This window comes from Entelurus aequoreus, linkage group LG20 (assembly GCF_033978785.1).
Source record: "Entelurus aequoreus isolate RoL-2023_Sb linkage group LG20, RoL_Eaeq_v1.1, whole genome shotgun sequence".
In the NCBI taxonomy this organism is placed as follows: Eukaryota; Metazoa; Chordata; class Actinopteri; order Syngnathiformes; family Syngnathidae; genus Entelurus; species Entelurus aequoreus.
In genome coordinates, this window is record NC_084750.1 from 27,599,976 (window position 1) to 27,612,475 (window position 12,500).

A 12,500-nucleotide genomic window follows, 5' to 3' on the forward strand; every position below is an offset into this window, starting at 1 on the left:
TTCTGTTAGTTTTGGACTCCATAGTTCCTGTTTTTGTGCACCCTTGTTTGTTTTAGTTACCATGGTTACTTATTATTTCCACCTGCCTCTGATTAGTGTCACCTGGTTCCCGAGCACTAATCAGAGGCATTATTTAAGCCTGCCTTTGCCGGTCAGTCGGCCTGGCGTCATCGTTTGCTTCATGCAACCTGCTACGTAAGTTGTTTGTTTCATGCCAAAGTTACGTGTTTATTTCTTGTCCGTAGTCCATGCTAAGTGTAGCTTTAGCTACGAGTGCGATCAGGCACGTTGTTCTGTCGGCTCGTTTTCTGTTTTTTGTACCTCCTTTGGGTTTTGATAATTAAATCATGTTCCTACCTGCACGTCAGTCTGCATTTCGGGAGAACGAACCCCGCAGTAAGCTGCGAAAACCCCGTCGTGACGTAAACAGCAGGAACTCGCATTCACCCAGCAGCGCCTGCAGTGAGCAAACTCGTCCAAAAGATGGCGCCGTAGCGCAAACCAAAACAAACCATTTGAGTGTCTTTGCAGGGTTCAATGAAAACTATTGAACACAAAACCCTATGGCCGTCAACGAAGAAAAATCCATAAATTTGCAGCACCATTTTATAAGCTGCAGGGTTCAAAGCACATGGAAAAAGTAGTGGTTTATAGTCCGGACTTTATCGTAATTTTTTATTCTTTTTATTTATAAAAGTGAATGCAACCAGATGACACTTTTCTACCCTGTAACCTGTTTTGTAAAAGTTTCATAAGAATTATAATGCCAAATAGTATATTGCGAGAATCGGTTTGAATCTAGAATCGACTCTGAATCGAATCCTATCACCAGGAATCGGATCAAATTTTTAATTACCCAAAGATTCACATCGGTAGTAACAAGTCATTTACAATTTGGTACATTATTTAGTCCATCAAGGATTTCAAAGGCTTTATTTGTGTGTGATTGTAGTGGCCTAAATACTATATCGATTTGTTCACTCATTTTATTGCACACATACTTAATAGTGGACACCAGGCGGCAGTAAAAGCACATACTCAGAGCTTATTGTCAGGTTATTTGGGTTGCACATACAGTACCTGTGCATATTGTGTATATATGTATATAATGTGTATTTGTGTGTCCATATAAATATGTGAATATATATAATGTATTTATGTAAATAGTGTGTATGTGTGTGTGTGTATATATATATATATATATATATATATATATATATATATATATATATATATATATATATATATATATATTCACAGTGACTTTTATCTCCACGACAATACATCGGCGAAGCACTTTAGCTACGGAGCTAACGTGATAGCATTGTGCTGCTTAAATGCAGATAGAAACAAAATAAATAAGCCCCTGACTGGAAGGATAGACAGAAGATTAACAATACTACCAAACGCTGGACCTTTAACCACACGGTTAATGCTGTACCGCCTGGCGAAGCCTAGCAATGCTGTTGCTAATGACGCCATTGAAGCTAACTTAGCTACCGGACCTCGACAGAGCTATGCTAAAAACATTAGCGCTCCACCTACGCCAGCCCTCATCTGCTCATCAACACCCGTGCTCACCTGCGTTCCAGCAATCGACGGCGCGACGGACTTCACCCGATCATCGATGCGGTCAGCGGCTAGCGTCGGATAGCGCGTCTGCTATCCGAGTCAAAGTCCTCCCGGTTGTGTTGCTGCAGCCGGCCGCTAATACACCGATCCCACCTACAGCTTTCTTCTTTGCAGTCTCCATTGTTAATTGAACAAATTGCAAAAGATTCACCAACACAGATGTCCAGAATACTGCGGCATTTTGTGATGAAAACAGAGCTGTTTGTATTGGGATACAATGTGTCCCAATACTTCCGCTTCAACCATTGACGTCACGCGCAAACGTCATCGTACCGAGACGTTTTCAACCGGAAGTTTCCCGGGAAATTTACAATTGCACTTTATAAGTTAACCCGGCCGTATTGGCATGTGTTGCAATGTTAAGATTTCATCATTGATGTATAAACTATCAGACTGTGTGGTCGGTAGTAGTGGCTTTCAGTAGGCCTTTAACTTTAACTTAAAATGTTATTTCGTGATGATTGAAGTGGTCATCTCTTCTTTGCCAGTTTTCCTCTTTTTTTCATGCCTGAAAATGATTAAAACATTTTTTTTCTCAAGTTTTCTGAAGTTGTAGGTTTGACCCACAACCCATGTTTTTTGGTCTCTGAGTGTGTGCGTTTGTGATCGTTAAAGGTTGCCGACCCCCCGATTAGTCCATTTTTTTCCCTCCCTATCTCCATCTGCTAGGTATATATTGCTAAAAAGGAAAAAAAAATCAGATTTGACCTTTTGAATTAGCATCTTGTGTCATTGAGTAGGAGCTAGGTCCTTGCTCTGACGGAGAAAAACCACCCCGGGGTGTTTGCGGTGTGTAGGTTGAAGTTACCAAGTGGGGCCAAAAGCTACACAGTCAGGAGAACTCCTAATAGAATCAAAAGTAACTTTATTTGCTGGCTAACTGGACAGATTGGAAGTGTTTCAACTCTTCCAAAGTGCTGCCCACGCAGGTTTCTCTTTTTAAACAGTTCTCCCTCGTGTCCTTTGGTGGATGTTCACTGTGTGGGTGTTTGGAGGCGGGGGGGGGGAGAAAATGTGCTGATTGTGCAAAAGCTCCTCTGTTGACAAGGTGAAAGGACAGGGACGACCCTCAGGTCACTGGCGTTGTTAAAAAATGACTTCATTTTCATCTTACTGCCGTTTGTGAAGTGGCGTCGCTTTTCTACGGCGGCCATCGGAAGTGCGAAACAATATTAAAAACTGTAAAAGACTCGTTACTAGATGTCAAACCAAGTGTATTGAAAAGCCCTTTCACAACAACCACAGGTGGGGTGGGGGGGGGGACAGTACACCGAAACACAAAAAACGTAATCAAACTGTAACTATCGGAAAGCATTAATAAACATACAAGACCAGATTGACATATTTGTAAGTAAAATTAAAAACACATGTTCAACATTTAAATGGTTGGATGAAATATGATTGAAGGGGAACTGCACTTTTTTGGGTGGAATTTTGTCTATCGTTCACAATCATTATGTGACTTAAGAACACACTTTTTGTTTTTTTTATGGATTTTAAAGATGATAATCAAATGCTTGAAAGATGTCATTAATATATATATATATATATATATATATATATATATATATATATATATATATATATATATATATATATATATATATATATATATATATATATATATATATATATATATTAATTAATATATTAATAATAGTTATATATATATATATATATTAGGGGTGTGGGAAAAAATCGATTGGAATTTGAATCGCGATTATCACGTTGTGCGAGTCAGAATTGATTCTCATTTTTTAAAAACTGATTTTTTTTAAATGTATTTCTTTTTTTCTTTTTTTTCTTTTTTTTTTTTTAATTAATCAATCCAACAAAACAATACACAGCAATCCAATTCCAAAACCAAACCCGACCCAGCAACACTCAGAACTGCAATAAACAGAGCAGTTGAGAGGAGACACAAACACGACACAGAACAAACCAAAAGTAGTGAAACAAAAATGAATATTATCAACAACAGTATCAATATTAGTTACAATTTCAACATAGCAGTGATTAAAAATCCCTCATTGACATCATTAGACATTTATAAAAAAAAATTTAAAAAAAGAACAATAGTGTCACAGTGGCTTACACTTGCATTGCATCTCATAAGCTTGACAACACACTATGTGTCCAATATTTTCACAAAGATAAAATAAGTCATATTTTTGGTTCATTTAATAGTTAAAACAAATTTACATTATTGCAATCAGTTGATAAAACATTGTCCTTTACAAAAATCTACTACTCTGCTTGCATGTCAGCAGACTGGGGTAGAGCCTGCTGAAATCTATGTATTGAATGAATAGAGAATCCTTTTGAATCGGGAAAATATCGTTTTTGAATCGAGAATCGTGTTGAATCGAAAAAAATCGATTTTGAATCGAATCGTGACCCCAAGAATCGGTATTGAATCAAATCGTGGGACACCCAAAGATTCGCAGCTCTAATAAATATATATATATATATATATTTATTTGTATATGCAATATATATATATAACTTTACATACACTTGTAGCGAACATAATGTCATGGCTGTCTTGAGTTTCCAATACTTTCTACAACTCTTATTTTTTTGTGATGTAGTGATTGGAGCACATACTTGTTGGTCGCAAAAAAACATTCATGAAGTTTGCTTCTTTTATGAATTTATTATGAGTCTACTGAAAATATGAGCAAATGTGCTGGGTCAAAAGTATACATACAGCAATGTTAATATTTGCTTACATGTCCCTTGGCAAGTTTACCTGCAATAAGGCACTTTTGGTAGCCATCCACAAGCTTCTGCTTGAATTTTTGACCACTCCTCTTGACAAAATTGGTGCAGTTCAGCTAAATGTGTTGGTTTTTTTTGACATGGACTTGTTTCTTCAGCATTGTCCACACATTTAAGTCAGGACTTTGGGAAGGTCATTCTCAAACCTTAATTCTAGCCTGATTTAGCCATTCCTTTACCACTTTTGACATGTGTTTGGGGTCATTGTCCTGTTGGAACACCCAACTGCGCCCAAGACCCAACCTCCGGGCTGATGATTTTAGCTTGTCCTGAAGAATTTGGAGGTAATCTTCCTTTTTCATTGTCCCATTTACTCTCTGTAAAGCACCAGTTCCATTGGCAGCAAAACAGGCCCAGAGCATAATACTACCACCACCATGCTTGACGGTAGGGATGGTGTTACTGGGATTAAAGGCCTCACCTTTTCTCCTCCAAACATATTGCTGGGTATTGTGGCCAAACAGCTCCATTTTTGTTTCATCTGACCAGAGATCTTTCCTCCAGAAGGTCCATGTGATGTCTGATAAAACACAATTTGAGCTGTTTGGAAAGGTTGTATATATATATATATATATATATATATATATATATATATATATATATATATATATATATATATATATATATATATATATATATATATATATATATATATATATATATATTAAGAATAGAAAGTACTTTATTGTTCCCTGGGGGAAATTCAGCACCACAGTTCGCTCACAATAGACAATATTAATTATGAATAAATAAATAAATAATATATATATATAATATATAAATAAAGCGCTGTACTTTTTAATGAAGATAACTTAAAATAGTCTTAACTTTAAAGAAATACACTCTATACATTGCTAATGTGGTAAATGACTATTCTAGCTGCAAATGCCTGGTTTTTGGTGCAATATCTTCATAGGTGTATAGAGGCCCATTTCCAGCAACTATCACTCCAGTGTTCTAATGGTACAATGTGTTTGCTCATTGGCTCAGGAGGCTAATTGATGATTAGAAAACCCTTGTGCAATCATGTTCACACATCTGAAAACAGTTTAGCTTGTTACAGAAGCTACAAAACTGACCTTCCTTTGAGCAGATTGAGTTTCTGGAGCATCGCATTTGTGGGGTCAATTAAACACTCAAAATGGCCAGAAAAAGAGAACTTTCATCTGAAACTCGACAGTCTATTCTTGTTCTTAGAAATGAAGGCTATTCCACAAAATTGTTTGGGTGACCCCAAACTTTTGAACGGTAGTGTATATATATATAGTGTGCGTGTATATATACATGTGTGTTTATGTGTATAAATGTTATATGTCTGTATGTGTGTATCTGTCTATATACATAAGTATGTATGTTTATACACGTATGTCTATAATTATGTATAAGTGTGTGTATATATGTATATGTATATGTATATGAAAGCGTGTTTGTAACAAACTGCTACTGGTTGTTTCCTGATTAAAAAAATATATATTGAAAAACAGTTTTAAAAAAAAAAACCAAGCCAGTCTTTTGAACGTCTTTTTGAAAGGAACGGCTGCTCAAAATCCGACCCCCTTCAAAGAGCCATAAATCCCATCTCTAAGTGATGTTGCTCATGTCGAGGAACAGCCAGCCGGACAATAGCGAGATCTCGTCGTTCTCATTTCAATTACAAATGTAATTTCCTCCGGGAAGATCTCCGACTCGGAACGTGATCGATGAGAAGATTGCGTACATGGCAAGCTTGCAGCAATTAACGTGTGATAGTGGAAAAAACAACAATGCGGTAATTGTACACAGGAAGGTGCTGGGCTGATACCGGCTCCAATTTTCTGCTGATATCAGAAGTGCAAAGTGTGCATCAACATTCTAATGAGAGCGAACAGGATGCGGTGGAGAAACAATGGACCTTTTGGAGACGTGGACAGCTTGAGTTGACTGATGGTAATAAATGTGTCGTGCTGAAAGACTGATGAACTCATTTGCAGTCTGACATTTGTATTATTTGTGATGGATCAGCTTTGTTAGCCATCACACTGTCATCCATTCATCATTTCCCCCGACTGGCTAAATATCAACGTGCCATCTCTTGGACGCTTTGTGTGGCCCTTAACAACATGTTTGCTCTTTAATATTACTCACAGACATATTTTGTAAATGTTTATTGACATATCTTAATTGTAACACAGCAGTAAAACGGATGATCAAACAAAACAGAAGCCATCGTCAAGCTCTCCAATCAGCTAAACCAAAGGTGTCCAAACTTTTTCCACTGAGGGCCGCACACGGAAAAATTAAAGCATGTGGGAGCGATTTTGATATTTTTCATTTTCAAACCATAACAAAATATGTGGATTTTTTTATTTATTTTACCTTTAGGGGTCCATAAAGGGTTTCGGTCATTAAAATGTTAAAAATAAGTCAGGTTATTATTTTTTTTAAATTATTTAACGCTTACAGTATATTTCTATATCAACTTCAAGTTGATATAAAGTAATACAAATTTAAAAAAAATGTTTTATGGCTTTTCTGTTAAAAACAACTTAGTTTTTTTATAGTAAATTTATAGTAATTAGAGCCCTAAAATATCAATAATGCAGGACACCAATGATTTTAATTCTTTCATATTTTTGAGTAATCACAGTGAAAAGATAAATAAAAAATCACTAAATATATTTGGGATCCAAAAGGTGCCCCAGTCATAAAGTGATAAATTTGTATTAGGTTTTTCTTTTACTTTCAACACTTAAGTTACGAGATCAACTTCAGATATTTCTGTCGATTTTATGCTGGAACAATAATTTTGTTTGTTTTATGCGCTTTTGTCAAAGAAAACTTTGATGTTTGTACATGGCTACTACACAATATATGCAATATTTACCACATAAAACATTTTAAAGTGAAATATTTGAAGTAATTGGAGCCCTAAAAAGAATTCATTATAACATGGATTTTTTGTCATTATTATTATTTTTTTGAGCAATGGCAAAAAAAAGAAAAATAAAGAAAGACAAAAGAAAAAAAACCAGCCTGCATGGCAGCTTTTGTGTCAACATTGCAACTTTTTCTCGTTAAATTTCACCTCATTCCACTTTTATGAATGTTCTTTTTTTATTTTTACAATAGTATTTCTAGAATGTGTGGCGGGCCGGTAAACAATTAGCTGCGGGCCGCAAATGGCCCCCGGGCCGCACTATGGACACCCCTGAGCTAAACCGACTCAATAACTCCACGGTGGCGTTTCGGTGAATTTACTGAGGAATTTTTGAAAACTGTTTCGCATGTTAGCAAATGCTAACGACGCTAGCTTCATTACATTACGATAGTCACACGAATATGCATGTAAACACTCCTACAGACATCACACGTGCGACGGTTTAGTAAGCAAGAATTGTTTTAGTTATATTGTAAAACTTACAAATGTTGCCCGGAGTGATGAAAGAAGAATCTATAAGAGTAAAAACACTATGGACGGCCAGAAGACTGCATGAATTACAATTTAACTTCCCGTTGAAAGCTACTGCCGGTATATGAAAGGACAAGGCAGCACCTGCAGTGAGCAAACGCGTCCACAGAATGGCGCCATAGCACAAATAAAACAGATTTTCAATGCATTTGCTTGTCAGTTTTCATAATTTTTTTTTACGTTATGCCCTTTAGCGGAAAAAAATCCATAGATTAGCCGCATGGTCTTGTAAACTGCAGGGTTCAAAGTGTACAAGAAAAAAAGCGGCTCATAATCCGGAATTTACGGTAGCTGTTGGATGAATTAAGGGGCTGATTAAAACAAATCCAATTGATGCGTTTTGGTGTCTGAAAGCGTTTTCATTGAATCGCAATTGTTTTTTCAAGCATATGAAAAAAATTCTTGCAATATGCATTTTTGGGGTAAAGAGTCTTTGTTTGATCGAATGGAACAATAACCGTAGTTTGCTATTGTTAATGTTATTAGTCATGTAACCAAGACTTCATTGACCACTCAACATGCTTTTTATTGAATTAAAATACAAACACAAAAAAAATCAAAATGTAAAACATCACTTATTGGCTGGCGGGGTTATTGATCTTGCCCATGAAGAGGATGCTTTGGGTGGAATCCTCCAGGATGAAAACCAAGAAAGGTCTGTCCATTACCATTCTGGCGGGCATACTCATGGGCATCACCTCCAGGGTGGTGACGGCCGCAGCCTCTGTGCCCATTTCATCCACGCTCAAAACCGCCTGATGGGACGCCTGTGGAGGCAGCAATGGGTTAAAAAAAAATAATTTAAAAACGTTTTAAACATAATAAAACATTTTTGAAGTTTTAAAACATTTTAATCATTTTAAAACCTTTTAATCATTTAAAAAAAATGTAATCATTTAAAAACATTTTAGGAGTTTGGAAATATTTAAGAGATTTTAAAACATTTAAGAGATTATAAAACATTTTAAACCTTTTAAAAACATTTAAAGATTTGAAACACTATAAACATTTTTTAAACATTATAAAAAAGCTAAAAAAATTTAAAAAAACTCAACGTTTTAGACATTTTTAAAACACTTCAAACATGTTTAAACATATAAAGATTTCCAACACTATAAATATTTTTATGAATTAAAACTATTTAAACATTTTAAATGTTTAAAAAAAATGTAAGTGATTTCCAAAACATTTTAAACAATTGTTTACATTTTAAATATTTCAAAACATGTTGAACATTTTCAAACAGTTGAACGATTTTAAACGGTAAAAACATTTTTTTTAAATGTATTAATTTTAAACATTAAATGTTTTAGATCATTTTAAAAATGTGCACACATTTAAAGATTTCAAACATGAAAAATGTTTTCAAAACGTTTTAAAAATATTTTAAACAATGTATATTTTTAAAAAAATTTAAACATTTGAGGTGTTTTAAAACTCTTTAAACATTTTAAAAACATTTAGAGATTTCAAACATTAAACATTTTTATGAATTAAAATATTTTAAACATTTGAAATGTTTAAAAATGTTTTAAAGTTATTTTAAAAACATTTTTAAAAATGTATAAAAGTTTAAACATTTGAAAAAATGTTAAACATTTTCAAACAGTTTAACGATTTTAAACATTCAAAACCTTTTTTTAATGTAAACATTTTACAATATTTTAAAACATATTTTATAAACATCTTTAGACATTTAACAAAAAGTGAACGTTTTAAAAGGTTTTTTTTTTAAATAACATTTTAAACATCTTAGATATTTTAAAACTCTTCAAATATGTTTAAACATGTAAAGATTTCCAACACTATAAATATGTGTATGAATTAAAACATTTTAAACATTCAAAATGTTTAAAAAAAAAGTGTTATTTCAAAAACATTTTACAAAAGGTTTAAACATTTTAAGCATTTGAAAACATTTTAAACGGTAGACACTTTTTAAACATTCTAAAATATTTTAAATCATTTCAAACATTTGCACACATTTAAAGATTTCAAACACGATAAACATTTTCAAACATTTAAAATGTTTTCAAAATGTTTTAAAATGTTTTTCAAACATTTGAAAAACATTTAAAGCATTTTAAAACATTTAAAAAACATTGTACACACGTTTCAACATTTTAAGCATTTTAAAACATTTTAGGAGTTTTTAAAATATTTTAGACATTTTAAAACATCTTAAAAACTTTTAAAGATTTCAAACACAAAACATTTTTATGAACTAAAACATTTTAAACATTCAAAATGTTTAAAAATGTTTTAAAGTGAATTTTAAAAGTTTAAATAATTTATTACATATTAAACATTTGAAAACATTTGAAACATTTTCAAACAGTTTAAAGATTTTAAACAGTAAAACATGTTCTAAAATCTAAACATTCTACAATATTTTAGAACATTTTGAACATGTGCACACATATAAAGATTTCAAACTATACATTTTTTAAACATTTAACCAAAATTTTTTTTAAAATTAACATTTTAAATTAGTTACATTTTAAACATTTTAGACATTTACAACTCTTCAAACATGTTTAAACCTATAAAGATTTCCAACACTATAAATGAATAAAACATTTTAAACATTCAAAATGTTTAAAAAAAATGTTTTGTGATTTCAAAAACATTTTACGCATTTTTTTAAATTTTAAACATTTTCAAACAGTTAACGATTTTAAACGGTAGAAACATTTAAAAACATGTAAACATTTTAAGCATTTTAAGCATTTTAAACATTTAAAACTCTTCAAACATGTTTAAACCTATAAAGATTTCCAACACTATAAATGAATAAAACATTTTAAACATTCGAAATGTTTTAAAAAAAATGTTAGTGATTTCAAAAACATTTTACGCAATTTTATACATTTTAAACATTTTCAAACAGTTTAACGATTTTAAACTGTAGAAGCATTTAAAAACATGTAAACATTTTAAACATTCTAAAATATTTTGGCTCATTTTAAACATTTGCACACATTTAAAGATTTTAGACTTTTAAAACATTGAAAATGTTTTAAAAATGTTTTTGAAAAATATTTTAAACAATGTATCACATTTAAAGTCTTTTTAAACATTCAAAAACATTTTATACAAGTTACAACACTTTAAGCATTTCAAACGTTTTAAAACATTTTAAAGAATTTATAACATTTTAAACATTTTCAAAACACTTGAAACCTTTTCAAATGCTTTAAACGTTTAAATCATTTGAAATAATTTTAAAACGCTTTAAAACATTTTAAGCATTAAAAAAATGTTTTTAAAATGTTTAAATTGATTTGTGAAACTTATTAATGGATTTAAATCGGGAGGAATAAGAATGTGAATCAATTTCAACTGTGCACCCCTAGTGGTTTGTTACACATTTAGATACCCGATATCATCCGATACTTGTTTTTTGGGGGGCTTCTTTTGCTGATATCGGACAAGTATCTGATATCAACATAAGATCAGATTGTACCATGGAGAGCAGAAAGGCCCTCCAGCTGTTTCTCAAATTTATTGAGTGTTCTGACGACACTTTGCACAATTGAGTCGGTGCGATGACACCCGCGAGTCACACCTTAGATACTTTGAGCTTCATCTTAAAAACATTTAAAGATTTCAAACACAAAACATTTTTATGAACTAAAACATTTTAAACATTCAAAATGTTTAAAAATGTTTTAAAGTGAATTTAAAAACAGTTTAAATAACATATTACATATTAAACATTTGAAGCATTTTCAAACAGTTTAAAGATATTAAACAGTAAAAACCTTTTTTTAATGTAAACATTTTTTAGAACATTTTGAACATTTGCACACATTTATAATATTTAAATATTATAAACATATTTAAACATTTAACAAAAAAATAAACATTTTAAAACCTTTTTAAAAAATTTACATTTTAAACATCTTAGATATTTTAAAATTCTTCAAACATGTTTAAAAATATAAAGATTTCCAACACTATAAATATGTGTATGAATTAAAACATTTTAAACATTCGAAATGTTGTTTTTTTTCAAATTGTGATTTCAAAAACGTTTTAAATGTTTGAAAACATTTTAAACATTTTCAAATTGTTAAACGATTTTAAACGGCAGACACTTTTTAAACATTCTAAAATATTTTAAATCATTTTAAACATTCGCACACATTTAAATATTTCGAACACGATAAAGATGTTTAAACATTTAAAATATTTTCAAAATGTTTTAAAATGTTTTTCAAATGTTTTAAAACGGTTTTAAACAATGTATTACATTTAAAGCATTTTAAAACATTAAAAAAAAAACATTGTGTACACGTTACATTTTAAGCATTTTAAAACATTTTAGGAGTTTTTAAATATTTTAGACATTTTAAATTTTTTTAAAAACTTTTAAAGATGACGACACTTTGCCCAATTGAGTCGCTGCGATGACACCCGCGAGTCACACCTTGGATAATTTGAGCTTCATGTCGCTGGATATGCCGGAGAAATCGGCGCCGTCTCCGAATGCGGCAGTTATTCCCAATTCTTTCAACGAGGCGTCCAGAGCGGCGCTGGTAGAAATGGAGAATTTGGGCAAGAACACGTCCACCGATCTGAAACACACAAAGGGGGAGTCATCGCGAGCTGAGATTGGACTTGACACAGGAGGGAA

The 12,500-nt window shown here is 32.1% G+C and overlaps 2 protein-coding genes across 3 annotated transcripts in view; one reads left to right on the top strand and one right to left on the bottom strand.

Moving 5' to 3' along the window:
• LOC133636153 (tubulin epsilon and delta complex protein 1-like) overlaps positions 1-12,500 on the top strand; it is a 118,259-nt gene that overhangs the window by 46,060 nt on the left and 59,699 nt on the right. The window lies entirely within an intron of this gene.
• LOC133636152 (alpha-1-antitrypsin homolog) overlaps positions 8,367-12,500 on the bottom strand; it is an 11,913-nt gene continuing 7,779 nt past the window's right edge. Inside the window, exons 4-5 of the mRNA XM_062029874.1 lie at positions 12,294-12,441; positions 8,367-8,628 (exon numbers count right to left, since the gene is read on the bottom strand). Of these exons, the coding sequence (XP_061885858.1) occupies positions 8,437-8,628; positions 12,294-12,441 (340 nt within the window). The 3' untranslated portion in view covers positions 8,367-8,436. The remainder of the gene's footprint in view (positions 8,629-12,293; positions 12,442-12,500) is intronic.